The sequence below is a fragment of the Andrena cerasifolii genome, chromosome 16 (genome assembly GCF_050908995.1).
Source record: "Andrena cerasifolii isolate SP2316 chromosome 16, iyAndCera1_principal, whole genome shotgun sequence".
Lineage (NCBI taxonomy): Eukaryota > Metazoa > Arthropoda > Insecta > Hymenoptera > Andrenidae > Andrena > Andrena cerasifolii.
In genome coordinates, this window is record NC_135133.1 from 6,833,068 (window position 1) to 6,849,545 (window position 16,478).

Genomic DNA, 16,478 nt, shown 5'->3' on the forward strand with positions numbered 1-16,478 from the left:
TTTTAAAAAATGAAGTTAATACGTAGGTAACTTAATAATATTTTTATTGTTACTGCACTGTTAACATAGCAGCATGACAGAAATTGTGGTGGTGAATACGTGCCCTAAGCTTTATTAACGGAGAATGTTTTTACAGTTACACAATGAGCGTGCAATGATTATGACGTGGCTTGTACTAGAGCTTCTGCGACTTCAACCGCGATAGCTGCTTCTGCTTTCGCCTTGTCATCTGACGCGGATGAAAGTTGCTGCTGGGCTTGACTGAGAATATCCCTGGCTGCCGAACTATCAAGATTTTCTAGAGGATGAGCTTCCTCCGCTAAAATCTGTGCGATATTTAAGAATGTATTAGCTAAAATTTCCGCCGAACTGACTAGAACTATTCCTTGCATGCTTTCATTTTACGCTTCTATAGTTCAAGGAACCGAAGATGTACCTGTACACTGTTATTTTCATTTATGGTAACGGTGCCAGAAGACACGAAAACCTTTTTGGTGTCGCCACCCTGTTCGTACACTGTGACTACACCAGGCTTCAACACAGCCAACGTAGGAACGTGTTTCGGTAAAATGCCAAAGGCGCCAGAAAACGATGGTACGTCCACTTGTTTGATCACAGCTTGATCATAGAATACCTGCGATATCATTAAAAATTCATGGGTTTAAATTCTGAGGCACGATTCTACAGAATACTTGTACAAAGTTGACGTGTACCTGATTAGCTCCGGTAAGAGTAAACTTCATTTCGTCGCTAACAGGAGCAGGTGCCTCGGCATAAGTTCTCCTCTGATTCCGAATGTATCTCAAGTAAGGGCGTAAATTACGAGCGAGGGTGGCCATTTTCACAGGCTGGAAGAAAAATCTTGGAGAGGATTGATATGACAAAGAAAATTTAAGTTCTTCTGATAGGTAGAGCTGGTTACATCACAAGTTCGAAATGCATGCATAACTAGTCTTTCATACACGGGCACGTTCAACGAGCTCGATGTATGAATGAGCAGGCAAAGATTGTCTACTGTTTTTAGCTGTGAGTTCAGTGAACTTACCGTTCGTTCAATTAATTATATCGTACAGAGATTAAGTTATAGCAAATATCAGATATAAGACTGTCGGTGATGGCAGACAGATCAGACCAAGTTAAAACGCGAGGAACACGAACTCGCTCGTATCACGGCAGGAATAGCCCCCTAGTGGCGATTTCTATAAATTGAAGGAACCTACTTGTTCTGCATATCTTCGTCTCTCTCTAAACAGCATGCCCTCTCTTTTTAATCGCCTCCTCGGATCGTGCGCTCTTGTTCCCGAGACGAGAAGTATCAGGCTTGCATAATCAAAGTTAGTGGCATGCCATTTATGTCCAACCTTGTCGCACATACTACCTTTCTCTCCCTCTCTCTCCGAAGCTCCAGCTTCACACCTCCGCCAACATCCTGTGTTCCTATTAACTCTGCTGAATTTCTAGTCCCATTCGGAACAGTTCAGTCGCATTCTATGACGTTTCAACGCATCGAAGAAACAGCAAGGGAATTATGAAGGGAAAGGCGAGCGAACCAGTCAGGTATGGTAGTTTTCGTACCATCGGCATCTATTCTAATTATTTAAGTAACAATCAAAGATGTGTTTCTCTAATTTATAGAACGTTTCTGCGGTATGCCGAAGAATAGTTGCCGTTAGTAGAGAAGGATGCTCTTTCCTCGTGCCACAGGTATTCCTGGGACGTGTTTCACAAGGAAAGATCCCGAACCCGGAAATTCAAAGAACTCCGAGACTTTGTGAATATGTAGGGGATTTCCTCTTGATTACAACGAAATTTTTGTTTGCTGCCGAAATTCACTCTAAGGGGGTGAAATTGACCCCTTAACTCGCGACCTTTAAGATCTGCGAGTTACCAAATGATAGTCCTAATTAAAAGAAGTAACATTTGTCTTGAAACTTCTTTTTATCTCTTGCAGATTGCGAGTTACAAAATAAAATCAGAAAATAGCCGAATTTTCGGGGGTTCATTTCACCCGCTTGGAATGAATTTGGGCAGCAAACAAAGTTTGCGTTGTAATCAGGAGGAAATCCCCTACATATTCGCAATGTTTCAGATTTTTTCATTGAGCTATAAGAATACGTGGAGAGAGAACAGAGTAATGGCGGCCGGTCCGAGAAAGAGGGAAGTAACGGTTGAACCTATCTCTGTCTTACAACAGGCTATGGATGTATAGTGCATGTGAGTGAAGTTATCTATGCACACAAAGTACATACATAACACAGATAGTACAGAAAGAGAGGGATAATAGGAAGAACAAGGATAGGTTCACCCGTTATCTTCTATTTCCCTCGGACCGCTGTCGCCTCTACTTCTTCCCACTGCTGTTCTCTCTCCAGGTATTCTTACAGCTCAACGGATTTTTCCCTTATCAGTTAGTTAGAAGGGAAAGTAAATCAACAACGAATAAATATAGAATAACAGTTGTATTTTAATATCTCAATTACACACTAAGATAACATTGGTTTTAATCATAAGGTTTCAAAGCGTAAAAGTTAATGTTTTGTACTATAATGAATGATTACTCAATCGATGGTCAGTTTTCTGTTTTTATTTGTATGTAACTATGGCTATCTCGGTCCTGTGATCGACGAGGCTGGCGAAAAGACCTGCCTGACTGCTGAGCATTGCCTTCGCCGAAGTTAAGTAGATCCCAAATCTGTATATACAGCCTCTTTTTACAAATATGATACATCTTACAAAAATAACTTCAATATCTCGATCACAAACAGTTGCTCCCCGTTCATTCTCTCCCTTTCGTTTCCTTTTAATTTACAGGACAAAGAACGTTCGACGTCATCGGCGAACATCCTTCACGATCGCTAACGACCATCCTCGCGTTCTCGTTCAGCCCGAACGAAAGTTTCTCTGTACAATTGTTTCGCTCCGCGTTAGCACCATTCCTGTAGCCTCTCCTGCTTCGCCTATCATACTTCAATTCCGTCGGACGACGAGTCCGAAGCCTGCTCCACGTTCTCCTGATGCCTCGATCTGATGTGCCTCTCGAGGTCTCTCCTCCTCACCAACACTTTACCGCAGAGCTCGCATCTGTACGGTGTTTCTCCGTCGGCGTGCAATCGGACGTGCTTGTTCAGATTACTCGGATCTCCGAACGGTCGAAAGCAGTACTTGCATTTCAAGGGTTTGTAGCCTGTGTGGGTCCTGCACAGAAAAAGGACGACGTGGATTGAGTTCTGAGCGAGACATAGGGCCGTAGGCGAACAGAAGGAAGTGGCGCGGCGACGCGAGCAGGGCGAGAAATGTTAGCTTACCTGATGTGGATCTTGAGCCCGTACTTCCTCGAGTAGACCTTGCCGCAGTAGATGCACAGGTGTCCCTGCTTCGATTTCCCCAGATTGCTGACAATCGTCTCCATTTGAGCCGCGTGGGCGTCAGCGTCGGCGGTGTTCGGCGTCGACGCTGTCGTCTGGCTGTTGTACGGTGTCAGAGCGTTCTCCTCCGTGGTTGGCACGGCCACGACACCGGCGAACAAGTTGCTCTGGCCCATGTATGGCTTGAAGGCGGAGTGCCTGAAGCCCAAGTCCTTTCTCACAGGAGACACGGGGTTGACGGAATCCGGCGAGACCTGCGTGGTCGAGGAATTGGGGGAGTGCTGGTTAGAGGAGGACGGGGAGGGTTGATTGGAGGAGCTCGAGGAACTGTTGTTCGCCAGAGAGACGCTGGAATCCATGCTCTCCACCATGATCGGCGACATCCTGGCGGGCGAGTGTCGCGACGATTTGGTCAGCTCGAATTTGAAGGTGGACTGAGGGAAGAGGCTGAGAGACAGGCTGGATCTCGGCGACAGGCTGAACTCTTTCGCCAACACGGACCAGAGATGATTACTGTCCAGCCGATTGCACTTTAGGGCCAGGTGGATCTTCAAAGGATTTGGATACTCGAACAGGTTGTTGCACATGTGACAGATGTAGCGATTCTGACCTGAAAAAAATCGATAATCGTCTAATTTAGCCACGCTCCCGCGAGCAGCCTCGTGTCTCCGAGGTTCTTTTAATCTTTAATCGAAGCACTGGTTTACCCTGAATGTTGCACGGCGTGAGGAACGGCATGTTCATCATGGCCAGAATATTCTCGGTGAACCACATGAGCAGAGGCTCGCCGGGCGTTATGCTTCTGATCGTCTTCAGTATTACACCCTTGTCGGTGGTCATCAGTATGACATTGCAGCTCTGACAATCCTTCGCGAACGTGACTATTTTCAGCCAACACGGGGTGCTGACCAAGCCGTCCACGCAGTAGAGGCGACCATCCGAATCGGCAACTTCCACCTGCAGATGATTTATCAAATTCCGAGCTAGTTAGTACGATCACTTCTCTCTTTCCGCACGGAATGCACTTTTTACACTTACGTATTGAATAACCGACGTGCTCTTTTGAGACAGCCTGTTCACGTCGATGATCTCCGTGGAAGAATCTCTGCCAAGGGCGCCAGCAGCCCTGACCGTTGGTCTGTCGACGATCCCTTGGGACAAAGATGTTCTCTCGAGTGCCTGGATGCTCACGATCAAAGCATTCTCTGCGACGATGGGATACACGATCGCGCTTCTCGAATCCATCCCCACACTTTAGAGATAACTACTTGGATAATCGGAAACGTCACTCAGCAGCCGATATCAGATTCTCACTATCATAACCACTGGTGTACTGACATCGGACTCGAAGACACTCGAAGGAACCACTGGTGTAGCTGGTGAATCCTGCGAAGAATCGTTGCCGGCGATCGAATAGTTCGCAAGGGGTTTGGATGATCGTGATGCGATGTCGAGGTGTCAACTGAGTGCGACCTGTATTCCGCACGTGGCTTATATTCGGCGGGCTTGTGCCCCGAATTGACTACTATAGGGGGCTAGCCGTCTACTCCCCTCCAGCTCGTTTAGCCCCGGCTCTTCGTCTACGTGTAATTGTATTTAAAGAGCTGGCCAGGGGGTAACTCGGCCCTTCCTGTTTCTGATTCTCGAATCCTGATGCGCTGCCAATCATTGGGGGTGGAGTGAGGTATTGTGGTTAGTAGAGAGGGGGTTGTACAGGGTTTTACGACGTCCTCTGTGCAAGGTGCATCTATGCATTCGATTTAAACAAATCTTTTAGGCTGTTGTTTTTATTCACAGCTTATGGAATCTCATGCTTTTCTGCATTTGAAAATATCAGATCAAATTTCAATTTAATTAATTACCAAGTACGGGGAATTTTTAAAAATTCAAATTCGTACCTCTCACCCTTGTTTCTCACAGAGAAATTGTTCCTTTAGGTTGGTGTTTCTGGACTGTCTCACTGCTCGATGTACGTCCCGCCCTCCCAGCGCTTCTTGACACAGGATTGGTCTCTCGTTGCATTAGATTCAAACCCCCTGGAACTACGTGGCCAATAATCCACCTCCGGGAACAGACCCTTCGGCGAAAATCGTTCTGCATCGAATTCTGTATGAAATCGTCACGAATTTTGGTAACGTCTCCTGTAATTCACAACATCAGCCATAATCTATGCTTGAGGTAACTTTAAGAGATCGCACGATTGCTCGTAAAGCTGCCTTTTATTATTTATAGGAGGAAACTGGTAGGCTGAGCAATTAACCGGTCCTCGTCCATCCGTGACGATGCAAAATCAGCCACGCAGAACGGCGTCCCGTCTAAATTATTTTACTACCCCCCGTACGTTTCGATCTCGAATCACGAGATACGTCAGACAGTGGAATATTGCGAGCTGGCGAAAGTAGGTACTTCTAAGAAGTTACGATTATGACAAAAAATTAGTTAGACGCAGTACGGGCCCCATAATTTTGTGACGTTTATTTTTCAAAAAATTACCAACCCATAGAACAACTCTTACATTATACAATTATTAAGACTACCAAATCATAGTTCGGTTTCAGGCTTAAAAAATAGGCTACAGAAAATTAAAAATAATATTACTTACAATCCTCACTATTAATAACAAGCTATTTCACTTTAATAATTAAAATTTTCAAATTGAGGGTTGGTAGCTTTCTGCATAAGTAGGCCTAATTGTGGTTATCGCAGCAGATCCCTGTGTGGGTGTCGTCGCGGGTGCGTGACCCAGCCGGGTAGTATACGCGACAGGGATAGGGATGATTGCAAAAGTACCGTTCCGGTGGTTTTCGGGCGCATTGAAAGTCGACCGCGGTTGGCGCCGGATTGTCTGGCCCATTTTCGACCTTCTAGTCCCCTAGTACGACCTATGGGCCCCGCGGCCTCTCGGTACCGCTGGAGCGTGACGCCAAAGGACACAGGTACATAATGGCGCGCGATCCCAATTTCATTAAACCCTTGCGCGTTCCCATATCCTTCGATTGTTTTGCTGCCGTCTAATGAGCCCTGCAGACCTTTATGATGGACTAGCTTGTCGACTCCAGGTGCTATTATGATTTTACTAGCATTACTTGCGACCCGGTCCGTTACGCTCGCACGACGAGCTTGGCAATATTTAATTGTCAATTGTTACGCGTGGTATCGGACAGCGGCGAGCCTCCTCGCAAGTGCGCGGGGGTAGAAATCGACAACGGGGAAAAGAACTGACAAATTAAAGCGACACGTTTTACTTGAGCGTAATTGAATTTTCCTTCTGTCGAAGCAGACAAGTACACGCGGGCGTGACACGCAGGTCCTGGCTCCGTCACCAGGAGCCAAGCGCTGGATGTTTGATGGGGCTATAAAAGCCTCATGTGAAAGGACATTGTTTGGCTCAGCTGCAATCCAGCGTGCATCCCCGTCGAGGACGAGGGACCCAGCCGAAAGGTGCATCTGAATCAACGCTTGATTAGGAAATTAAGTGGCTCATTCTTCTCGCACGCGTGCGTAGATCGCGATCCAGCGATACCACTTGGATTTGCCTAATCGTTCGTCGATCTGTACGTGCTCACCGCGCGCCAGCCCATGGGCCGAGTGCCCCGATATTCTTTTATCCTGGACGATGAAGTATCTCGTAAAGGACGCGAAGCGCGTCCCGTTCCTGCCGCTCCACGGTTTGGCAGAAGAGGCGGGCGATTCACACGCGTCGCTCTACGCGCGGACAATTGCGGCGCATCGTTCGTTCGTCAGTGACCGTCTCCTCGACTCGCGCATACGCTGACGAGCGGCTTAGGATAGCCGAAGACGAAGACCCTAACGAGCCACTTAATGTTTCGTTGGCGGTGCTCGCGATTACGCAGCTACAGGTATTCCGTGCTAATTGCTAGTACCGACTGATCGGCAACTTACGACGCTCGGGCTTAATACGTCGATCTTTATCTGGTTCTGGTTAAAAGCCACTTAGCGTTATGATGGCTGTTGGGATTCGGGTAGAGGCCGAGCGGGATCGTACGGAACAGGGTTTCGTCATTTCTGCTTAACGATTTCAGGGTGGGATCGAGCGATCTCCGCTCCGAAGGAGAACCAGGAGGAGGGTATGGTGCCTTCTTGGTGGTTCTCCTGCACGGATGACGTGATTCATCCAGGGTGAATGGTGCCGGACCAGGGAATGACACGAGTGTTCACAAGCTGCACCATCCCCCTTGTACCAACCCCTCGCTCGAGCACGAGTGTTTCACCATTCTCTGTTGCCCCACGTACGGACCAAAGCAAGCTACGGGCTACGGCAAGTGTTCGAGACCCTCGCGCGCTTAGGCGGTGGCAAACACAAGCGTGCAGGCCTCCTGCAAATTTATTCTTCGTCATTTACCAGCCACCTTCTTTCCCTCGGATACTTTGCCCAGCCCACGATCGAGCGAAAGCTTCAAGATCGCCAGTTCGGTGCATTTTTTCACCCTTTCTATACTTACCCTTTCGATTTTTTTTTCAGAGCATGCACGCGCAGAATGTTTTATATTGCACATTGAAAGACATCGCGGTGCGCTTAGTTTAGTAAAGGAGGAGCCGTATCGAGTTAGCTAGAGATACAATCGGTGATATTCCTGTTTCTTACCGCAGCGGCTGGATAAATTTCAGTTTTTGCCCGCATCCCCGCTTGGGGTTGCACCCTCTAGCTGTCTCTTTCTAAAATCAGGGTGCATTGAGAGAAGCGCGAGCAGGCGAGCGAGCAAGTGTTCCGCCGTGACCAATGGGCCCTTGCACGCATGTGCGCGCTTCCCAATGCGATATTAATATCGCGATTATCATCTACGTATTATCGTCAGCCCCTCGCCGCACGATGCTCAAAATAAGCCTGCGAGGAGCACCCTGCTCGGCTTCTGCGACGGCTGCCAGTACTTTCACCAACCATTTCTCCTAACTCCTGGACCCAGCAACAATCGCACCGGGAAAACCAATCCTTTACTCTCGTCCCTTTCGCGCCGCGGTTGCAAATCGCTGTAGGATCTGAGAGAGTCGATTTCAAATACGGGGTAGCGTTGCTTCGAGATCCGTATACCACTCTATCGTTGGATGACCGGTGTCGGTCAGTTGGTGCATAAATCTAGGTGCTCGGTAAAAGCGTAGATCTCTTCCGGCTTCGGGAGCGAGGCAGCGCGGCGCGGCGGTGAAATCGTTGACGTGGACCCCTTCGCCACGCAGAGACGTAACAAATCTTATTGTTCGGCGCCCTTTTACGAGATCCTATATAACGCGACCAGGCTGGATGCTGCGGGGCGAAGCCTGAATTATGGTCGCCTTTGCGGGGAGGTGATCATAAAGGTGATTCGTCTCGGTCCTGCAAGTGTCAAAAGCCTGTCCCTAATAGCTTTTCCAACGAGGCACGGGCTTATGTATTGTTAATATTCGCTAGGAGTAGTCGCGAGTGCTGGTCAAGTAACTAGTGGGCTAGCTTTTCTTCACCACTAGCTCGAACGTGGTGTTTAAGTACCGAGGAATGTCCAGGAGAGACAGGATAGCTAAAGGTCCCGTGAACCAGCTTACGTAAAGGCACGTTGTCATATCTCGGTCGCATCCGACACAGCCGGAGTCAGAATTTAGTTGTTTCGGTCACGTGCCACCGACATATTGTCCGCGTCTCGTGGAGGCGAGTGTTCTGTAACTCGACACGTGCCGGTCCACCGCCCCACAGCGCGATCGCGGAGGACGGTGCACCCCATCCTCGGCTTCCTATTTAGCCATTAGCTACTGTTTACTTGATTTTAAGAGTCAATTCATTCGACGGGCCACCGTAGGCAAACACGCAGACTGCGAAGCCGCCATTGTCTCGATCGCAGGGCCAAGCAACCGTTCCTCATCTCGTTACAGCTCTCGACTGGGAAACTGGTGAAGCAAAGAGCATCTCGCCTCGGACGGTTCGCAGCGAGAGAGTCCTCGGACCTGGCGGAACTGGGAACATCACGTGGAGATACAGGTGACGCGGGTCGCATGATGAAATAACGCAGAACCCCCTGTGCCCGATCAGTGGCACGGGGTTCCTTGCCCCTGCCCCGGGAACCTCCCTTCTCGAGTCTCCCTAAAACACGATTCACTTGGCACACAAGTTTTCTGCATATAATGCGCGGTATCGGGACGAACCCCGCCGCTTAATTTAATCCAATACAATATGGACCCCCTCACCTCGTCGCTCGCCGTCGGAAGGGGTGCGCTAAAGAGGGTGGGTGGCTTTTTAAAACTGTGCCGATCTCGATTCACCGTGAAACCTCATCCTATTATGATCGATCTAATCCTGATTGGCCCGGACAGGTTTTTTTACTTTCGCGGTGCACCGACCACGAGTCTTATCTAGTTTCAGAGGGGAGAACGAGTCCAGACAACATATTCTCTATCCTGGCATTCTCCTCCGACGTGTGCTTTCATAGCCGCGCTTGTCGTCGCTTCTCGTTTAGTCCCCACTGAAATGGCGGTCTCGTTAGACAAAGGAAGATGAATAGTAGCCCTAAAGATTATTAGACTTGGTTCGATCGCGGTAATCCTTAGGAGACGCGACCCATTGGGATGTTCGCCGAATCGCGTTGTACTACGGTATTGTCCGCGCGCAGCAGACTGAGACGGCGCCTTTTTGTAATTGCAGGGCAGTTTCGGGGCGACTTTGGCCGTACCCTTCCATGGGGCTGGTGCGTACAGGTCTAAGGTAATCTAATAAACGCGAAGGCAAGTCGCAGGGGGCAGGTGCCGAAGGCGTTGTAGGCGCCGGAGCTGCCCGGCCTCCAGACTTCCCGTCGCCGTCACCTTTTCTTCGTGACCTACGATCCAGGTGCTTATTCTTTTTTTTTTTATTCACCTCTGCCTATCGTTTCGAGCGATCGGCTAGCAGCTAAGACCTTGCCACTTTCCAGCAGATTTTTACAACCTTTAGCATAGCGAGCGTTTGCCGAGTTTCACCCAGCGAAGTCGAGTCACGGCCACGTCGTCCCGGTATTTCTCGCTCCTAATCCGGAATAACAAGCAAGCGGGGGAGGCAGAATTTAGTTCGACGGTTTTAGCGACTCCCGATTTGTATTCTCGACTTAACGACTGCCTTTTCAGCTGCGCTTTCGTGTAGGGCAACGTCGAGAGATAATCCAAGGAAGCGGTCTGGGTTAGGTCTACCACCCACCATTAGGCACAAATATCTTAATTCTGCCCGCAGCGGTCCGCTCCCAAATTGCACGGGCCGAGTCAAATGACCCGTGAGCTTTCGGCGCAAAAAAGAGTAGAAAGGAAATGCGGAAACTCGGTGCGTAAGAATGTTAAATCATTTCATTTATTCGCATCGTTCGGAATGTCTGTCGTAAAGCTATTATCGCTGCGAATAGTTCGCGCACCGCTCTTGAACAGATTTTCCTCTGGATTTCTCGTAGCCATCGTTGTCCCTCGGCTCGAGACGGTCCTGCAAAAGATAATGAACAGAATCGTCTTGTAGTGCGAGTCGGTAAAGGTGCGATACGAGTTGCTCGAAGCGCGTGACATTTATTAACGCGTGGTTCTGGATCCGTTGGGCAAACTTATGCGGAAGCGGGTTGGGTGTCGAGAGTAGGAGGATCGATAATTAATTCCTGATGGATTTTTGTGGAGGCCGACGGTGGCTGTTCGTGTTTGCCGTAGGGAGGATCGCAAACGCGGTGGAGACCTGTCATTGGGGCACGAGCGGAGGAGATGGATTTGTTTCGCAGCTGTGTACACTGCTTAATGTAGAAGCCAGCGGGGATGGGGATCGGTCCGGTGCTGCTGGTAAGGTGTCCCTAAGTCCGAAAGCTAACTATCATACGCTCGTTTCTCTGTTCTAGATCGACGAGCGTTAAAACCTCGGCAAACGAGGGAAAAGAGGAGGCGACAATCGCTTAGATAATTCCTCTGATTTACGTACAATGCTGGTCCCGATGATCTCTCCCGCTAAACGATGTCCGCGCCGTGGGTAACGGCTGGTGGTTGGTAATTCACGAAATTCGCATCGCTGCCGCCGTCCTCCAAGTTGTCCATCGACGGTCTCCCCATTCTCAAGGCGTCGTACTCTTCGCCGAGCTTTTTGTACGTTTCCGCGCGATTCTCCAGAATCTCCCTGATGATCTCTAAAAAGTTGCGCGAAGGGATGAACAGGAAGATCCGAGCCGGGGCGAGGGATGCGCGAGGGTATCGAATGTTTCGCAAACTTGGTAACGATAACGAGCGGGGTGTACCGCGGAGGGTTCGAATAAGTGTTATTTATGAGGTTTCGGTGACCGGAGCGGCGACAGGGATCGGTATGTCGCGACATAGTGGCACCAGATCGATGTACCTGGAGCTTATAGCTTTCCGTGCGGTCTTAAACCCCCGTACTTTCACAGGGTTAATAACGAACGGCGCGAAAGTCCCTTTTGCCCCTGCTCGCCGCTACAAAGCCTCCGTAGACAAAAATGTTATTAGCGCCACGGACAGCGGACAAAGAGAGGCTTGGCATCGGTGTTACTGACACCTTTGCAACCTAAAGTCAAGTTCTCCGTGACGCAGGTGTGTAATGGGGTCCCTTTGAACATCTACGTGCCACACCCGGGAGCTCGGATTATGAATTACATTTGCGTCGCGCGGGCCACATTTACCCGTGAGTAATTCCCTGCTCTCGATCATGTTGCCCATTTCTTTCTTCACCTCCTTCATCAGCCACGGCATGAAGCCATCCTCGACATCTGCGTAAAACAAAAATGTTACGGGTTTCTACGTGATCCGGCTGGGTTTAAGAAACGAATTAGAAGCGAGAGGCTAGCGTGCGTCGCTGTCGGGTATCATACTCTTATCTACCGTATGCATCTATTATGTACATAAAGAAGAATTAATAAACCTTTCTGATTAACTAATTCACAAAAAGTAGCAGTGTTCTCGCGAGTTCACGAACCAGCCTTGATCTCGTCCAGCAGGAACCCGGACATCTTTAGCCCTTCGAGAACCGCCGGAAGAAGCTCCGCGATGTAACCCGTCAGGAGGGTGGCGGCTGCCACGCGTTCTTCCGACTCCCTTTGAGCTCTCATTGCCTTTTCGTGCTGCCTCAATCGTTGATCCTTCGGGACAATTGCAAATGTAAGTCTACTCTTCGCGCGACTCTGTTAAACCTCCGTTTCAGAACTGTCTCTATCTACCTTTTCCTCCCTTAATCTCCTCTCCTGCTCCTCGAGTCTTTGCGCCTCGGCCTTCTCAGCCGCGCGCAATTCCAAGAACTTCCTCTGCTGCTCTTTCAGGGCAGCGATTTCCTCCTCCTCGAGCACCTCTATCAACGCCTGCTCGATCGTTTTCCCGACGAGCAGCTCCAATATCGGCTGCACCTCGAAGTCGAAGTCGAACAGCTGCAAGTAGAGGTTGCCTGCTGAACATTCGGTGCCTCGAACGATTTCGTCCTGCTCGCGTAACCAGGATCGTCCGGCAGTGGGGGGAACTTACGTCACCAGGCTCGATTTGCGTGCTGACATCCTCGCCGACTTTGTCCGGGCAATACTGCGGGGTTGGTGGCCTGTCCAAGAAGTAGTCGGTTTGCGTGGCGACGTCCGCCTCGTCCGGTTTCTCGGACAACTGTAACGAACAGATTTTTCAAGGAATAACAGGGGAATTGGTGAATAGTTGGGATCGAAGGGCGCTACCTCTTCGAGAAAGATATCCGTCTGCACTGGCTCGTGTTTGCGGCCAGCAACAGGAGGCGGTGAGCCTATTCTGGCTACCAGGGTGCTGGTATCCTGCGTTTGAGCCCGCTTCCGAGCCAAGTGCCTTCTCCTGGCCTCCGCCTGCCTCGCCGCTGTCGATTGTTCCCCATCGATCTGCGACAAACACGCAGACGGTTCCTCTATCAACCATAGAGCTCCCCATAAAACCTCTACCGGACGTTTCCTTCGTCGCCAATTTATTCGAACGTCGTCGTTTTCTTACTTACAAGGACTTGCGCGGTGGCATACGTGCTTCCGCGAACGACACGACGGTCGAACATGATATTCCCGAAAGGAATCTGTTGATCGCTGTGAACAGAGCAGAATATATTTATCCGCTTGGGGTATGTTGGGCAAGCGTCGACAAGTTGCAAGTGGGTGCTCGGAATTCTGCGCGCATTGTGTATCGCGTAACGCCGAGGTACGATCTCGCAGCACGCGACTGTACTCGATAATAAAGGCTCGGTTCTCTTTCGTGCGGTACGCGAGGGAGTGTTTTCGCAAGAGCGTAGAGTTCGTCGACGACGAACTTACGTCGGATCGTTCTTCCTGGCGATCTTGGGTCGGTCGTCCAAGGTCGAGGCAGCCATGGCCGTGGCGTTGATCATTCCGAGGGTGAAATCGACGGTGGCCTTGAGAGCGGCTGGGCACCTAGCGTTATGGCTGCTGTGACGTACCTCTGGCTTCTTGGCCAACGACACGAGGGACTTGAATCTGGATCGCAGAGGGCAGCTGTCCGGTTCCTCGTTGTCGTTCGCGATAGGAGCGATACCGAGAAGGGCCGCCACTTCTGGCGGTGGCATAAGAAACTCCCCCGTCTTCACGGTGGTGATGAACGGTTTCTTGCGAAACAGTTGGTTCCTCTTCGCGCTCTTGCGCTGCTCCTCCTTCTCCTGCTCCTGGATCTTCTTCAGTTTCGCGTTCAGCACCTCGTTGAAGTCCTCGGTGGACAGGGTGATGCTCGGCTTGATCGCTGGCACCTTGTCCAGCGACTGCAAGCTGTCCTGGCTTCTGCTCCTCGTTTTCTTCTTCAAGGGATTCACCTGGCTGGACTGCAGGCTCGCCTGGACGAGGTGGTCGTTCGATCTGCTGAGCCGCTTCTGGTAGTACAGCCCGCTCTTGGAGTTCTCGTGGCGAGTGATTTCAGATCGATTCGTCTCCCCGTCGCCGTTCACGTGAAGCAGCGGCAGATTGGTGTCCAGGCCATCCTTCTGGAGGATCGTGAAAGCGGGCAGACCCTTGAGCTGGCGATCGAAGGGATCGCCGTTGGCCGTCGGCGGCAACGGCAGCGTGGAAATCCCAGCCGGCATGTCGCCCTCTTCTTCGTCAATCTTCCGAGGAACCTCCACCCTTGCTCATCGCAAGTGATAATTTTTCTCTCCTCCTACGTCCAATGGATTTCCTTTGATCGACGCTCGCGGCTGGGGTAAGTTCAATGACGCGAACCTTCCAGACAGCTGATGCGCTGGGACGCGTCAGGTAGCAACGGATCGCCACGCTCTCGGACCCTCGGACCTTTTCAAGTGGAACGGGTCGGTCTACGCTCAGACCGGCAAGTGGCGCGTCCGTACGGAAGCCGCTCTCCCGCGATTATTCACTCAATTATTTAGGAACAGAGTCACGAATTCTGAATAATGCCTGCGGCTGTCGTACAGAGTTGGGGGACAGTGATACCGACGGCGGTATCGATCGCAAGAGAACGTTATTTTTCATAGGGCATCGGCATGTGTCGTAGAGGAACGTTTCCAGGAGAAATTGCCAGCGGTCACGTTGCTCTATAACTCTGTACGGAAGCAAGGAACGCGGCGGAACAACGTGCAGGTTCGAACGGGTGGAAAAGCAGCGGGCGAGAGTGTTGCGTGCTTTAGCACCGGTTGCAGGGAAGGATCGAGGGTGCTTTGCGAAGTGGCGACGAGAGCTCGCGCACGGTGTCCACGGCATTACTAACCGGCTGGCAACCGTGCGAGCGAGCTCGCAGACTGGACAATGTCCTTAGGAATCGACCGACATAGACCGCAGACAGGGTGCGCGTGTATTTTTACCGCGCGAGCGGCCACTCAATAACGCTGACCATCGTCAACTTTGCGCATGCCTAAGTCATGGCCCGAAGGGGCTCGAAATCGGTGGTAACTATGACCACGTACGTCCGTCCACGTTCCATGCTCGTCCCGAGCCTCGCGACCCCCGCCGCCAACCCCTTCAAGGTGAAACGTTACGTTTGACCGATCGTTTCTTGTCTTATGTCGCCTCGCTTCGCCACCCCCTCCGCGCCTCGGGCCGCGTCGTCCGAGGCAGACTAATCGCATCCTTTAAATCGCGTGCTCGAATCCCGACCTCCGTTTCCCGGAGATTAATAACGCCGGTTCGCACGTTCGATCATCGACCCCGTCCAGTGTTTCAATTTTCCGTTTCGACTTCGCGGAATCGTAGGAGCGCTCCAACACCTGCTCTTTCCGCTATTAGCGTACTGCGGCTGTCCTTGAAGCGGTGGTGCGTTCCGCGCCAAAGCCGCGTGATGTAGAATTGCCAAGCTTATCGGTTCGTGCGCGATAAGATAAGCTGGACGGGCAAACGCATTTTCTTCTTTCACCCGCGGAAGGTGCGCCCTTCTAGCAGGAGAGTATGAGCCGCGGGTGGTTGCATCGTAGGGGGGAGCCTGGCGTGCGAGCGCCAACAGCACGGGATAAGAGTCGAATCGCCAGTGAATCCCATCGTGCTTCGCGGGGCCATCTACGTGACGCAAACTTTTATTGCATTATCCATGAATCCCTAGTTTTAGAGTTGCCTATAGATTCCAGATTCTCCCCAAGCGCGCGTCACTTTGCTCGGAATTGATCAACGGAACTTAATAATAGGCACCGGCTTTTCTGCATTCGAAGACCAAAGGCTTTTTACCTTAGGTTTCTTTTTTCGAGTATATTAGCTGGGGATTTTAAAAGTAATACCCTCGGTGGAAGCTCGTAGCGAGGCCAACTGATGACTCGCGATAGCAGCGGTACAGTTCCACCTTAGACTCAGCCGTTACTCGCAAAGTTACTACGGTTTTTATGTCGCGCGATATCGCTACTCGGTTGGGAGGAGCTTAAAGATAAGATAAGAACAGCTGGGAGGTCTATGGCACGGACTTGTCACGCTTCTTGCTACAATTTACAATTTACCACCGCAACCTTTCACGCTTGCCCGGGATCGTTTGGCCGTTTCGCTTCCGATTGCATTAATATTTATTACTTGCTGTTTAGCTGGCCGAGAACTTACGTGGGTGGATTTCTGTATTTCTTTTGAATGTGTAGAATCGCCCTTGGACTCCTGACGAATGTGTACGTCTCCTTTCTCTCCAAATCCGCGAACGGTACATTATAGGCGTGCACCCCCCGATTGCACATCTTGCACATTTCTGCGGTCCTCGTGGTCATTT

At 50.5% G+C, this 16,478-nt stretch overlaps 3 protein-coding genes across 5 annotated transcripts; all 3 read right to left on the reverse strand.

Moving 5' to 3' along the window:
- Positions 1 to 27: 27 nt before the first annotated feature.
- Positions 28 to 1,204, reverse strand: Atpsyndelta (ATP synthase, delta subunit). 2 transcript variants are annotated; one of them, XM_076828907.1, is made up of 4 exons: positions 1,046 to 1,204; positions 714 to 848; positions 437 to 634; positions 28 to 326 (listed from the first exon to the last, which is right to left on the reverse strand). In XM_076828907.1, exons 2-4 carry the CDS (start codon positions 837 to 839, stop codon positions 159 to 161), a joined length of 492 nt encoding a protein of 163 aa, XP_076685022.1. In that variant the 5' UTR covers positions 840 to 848; positions 1,046 to 1,204; the 3' UTR covers positions 28 to 158. The 2 variants fall into 2 exon arrangements, with proteins under 2 accessions (XP_076685022.1, XP_076685024.1); XM_076828909.1 differs by having other exon boundaries at positions 714 to 861; positions 1,046 to 1,193.
- A 1,364-nt stretch (positions 1,205 to 2,568) lies between these two features.
- Prdm13 (PR/SET domain 13) lies at positions 2,569 to 4,610 on the reverse strand. Its single transcript, XM_076829738.1, has 4 exons — positions 4,404 to 4,610; positions 4,073 to 4,322; positions 3,306 to 3,975; positions 2,569 to 3,195 (listed from the first exon to the last, which is right to left on the reverse strand). The coding sequence occupies exons 1-4, from the start codon at positions 4,608 to 4,610 to the stop codon at positions 2,961 to 2,963; spliced, it is 1,362 nt and encodes a 453-aa protein (XP_076685853.1). The 3' UTR covers positions 2,569 to 2,960.
- Positions 4,611 to 10,640: 6,030 nt separating this feature from the next.
- Positions 10,641 to 15,091, reverse strand: Rsph3 (Radial spoke head protein 3). 2 transcript variants are annotated; one of them, XM_076828682.1, is made up of 9 exons: positions 13,598 to 15,084; positions 13,291 to 13,372; positions 13,004 to 13,177; positions 12,807 to 12,935; positions 12,509 to 12,712; positions 12,268 to 12,430; positions 11,975 to 12,061; positions 11,266 to 11,467; positions 10,641 to 10,788 (listed from the first exon to the last, which is right to left on the reverse strand). In XM_076828682.1, exons 1-8 carry the CDS (start codon positions 14,371 to 14,373, stop codon positions 11,292 to 11,294), a joined length of 1,791 nt encoding a protein of 596 aa, XP_076684797.1. In that variant the 5' UTR covers positions 14,374 to 15,084; the 3' UTR covers positions 10,641 to 10,788; positions 11,266 to 11,291. The 2 variants fall into 2 exon arrangements, with proteins under 2 accessions (XP_076684797.1, XP_076684799.1); XM_076828684.1 differs by lacking the exons at positions 10,641 to 10,788; positions 11,266 to 11,467 and having other exon boundaries at positions 12,214 to 12,430; positions 13,598 to 15,091.
- Positions 15,092 to 16,478: the final 1,387 nt, after the last annotated feature.

What these genes read in the sequence shown, in the direction of transcription:
- Atpsyndelta (XM_076828907.1), bottom strand. Translation starts at nt 839, where the DNA reads ATGGCCACCCTCGCTCGTAATTTACGCCCTTACTTGAGATACATTCGG. An exon ending in CTCTTACCGGAGCTAATCAG is followed by an intron (nt 635 to 713) that starts GTACACGTCAAC and finishes ATGATATCGCAG; the next exon opens with GTATTCTATGATCAAGCTGT. An exon ending in ATGAAAATAACAGTGTACAG is followed by an intron (nt 327 to 436) that starts GTACATCTTCGG and finishes AATATCGCACAG; the next exon opens with ATTTTAGCGGAGGAAGCTCA.
- Prdm13 (XM_076829738.1), bottom strand. Translation starts at nt 4,610, where the DNA reads ATGGATTCGAGAAGCGCGATCGTGTATCCCATCGTCGCAGAGAATGCT. An exon ending in GCACGTCGGTTATTCAATAC is followed by an intron (nt 4,323 to 4,403) that starts GTAAGTGTAAAA and finishes AATCATCTGCAG; the next exon opens with GTGGAAGTTGCCGATTCGGA. An exon ending in GGGCTCAAGATCCACATCAG is followed by an intron (nt 3,196 to 3,305) that starts GTAAGCTAACAT and finishes TTTTCTGTGCAG; the next exon opens with GACCCACACAGGCTACAAAC.
- Rsph3 (XM_076828682.1), bottom strand. Translation starts at nt 14,373, where the DNA reads ATGCCGGCTGGGATTTCCACGCTGCCGTTGCCGCCGACGGCCAACGGC. An exon ending in GCTGGACGAGATCAAGGCTG is followed by an intron (nt 12,062 to 12,267) that starts GTTCGTGAACTC and finishes TGTTTTACGCAG; the next exon opens with ATGTCGAGGATGGCTTCATG. An exon ending in GAGCAGGGAATTACTCACGG is followed by an intron (nt 11,468 to 11,974) that starts GTAAATGTGGCC and finishes GCAACTTTTTAG; the next exon opens with AGATCATCAGGGAGATTCTG.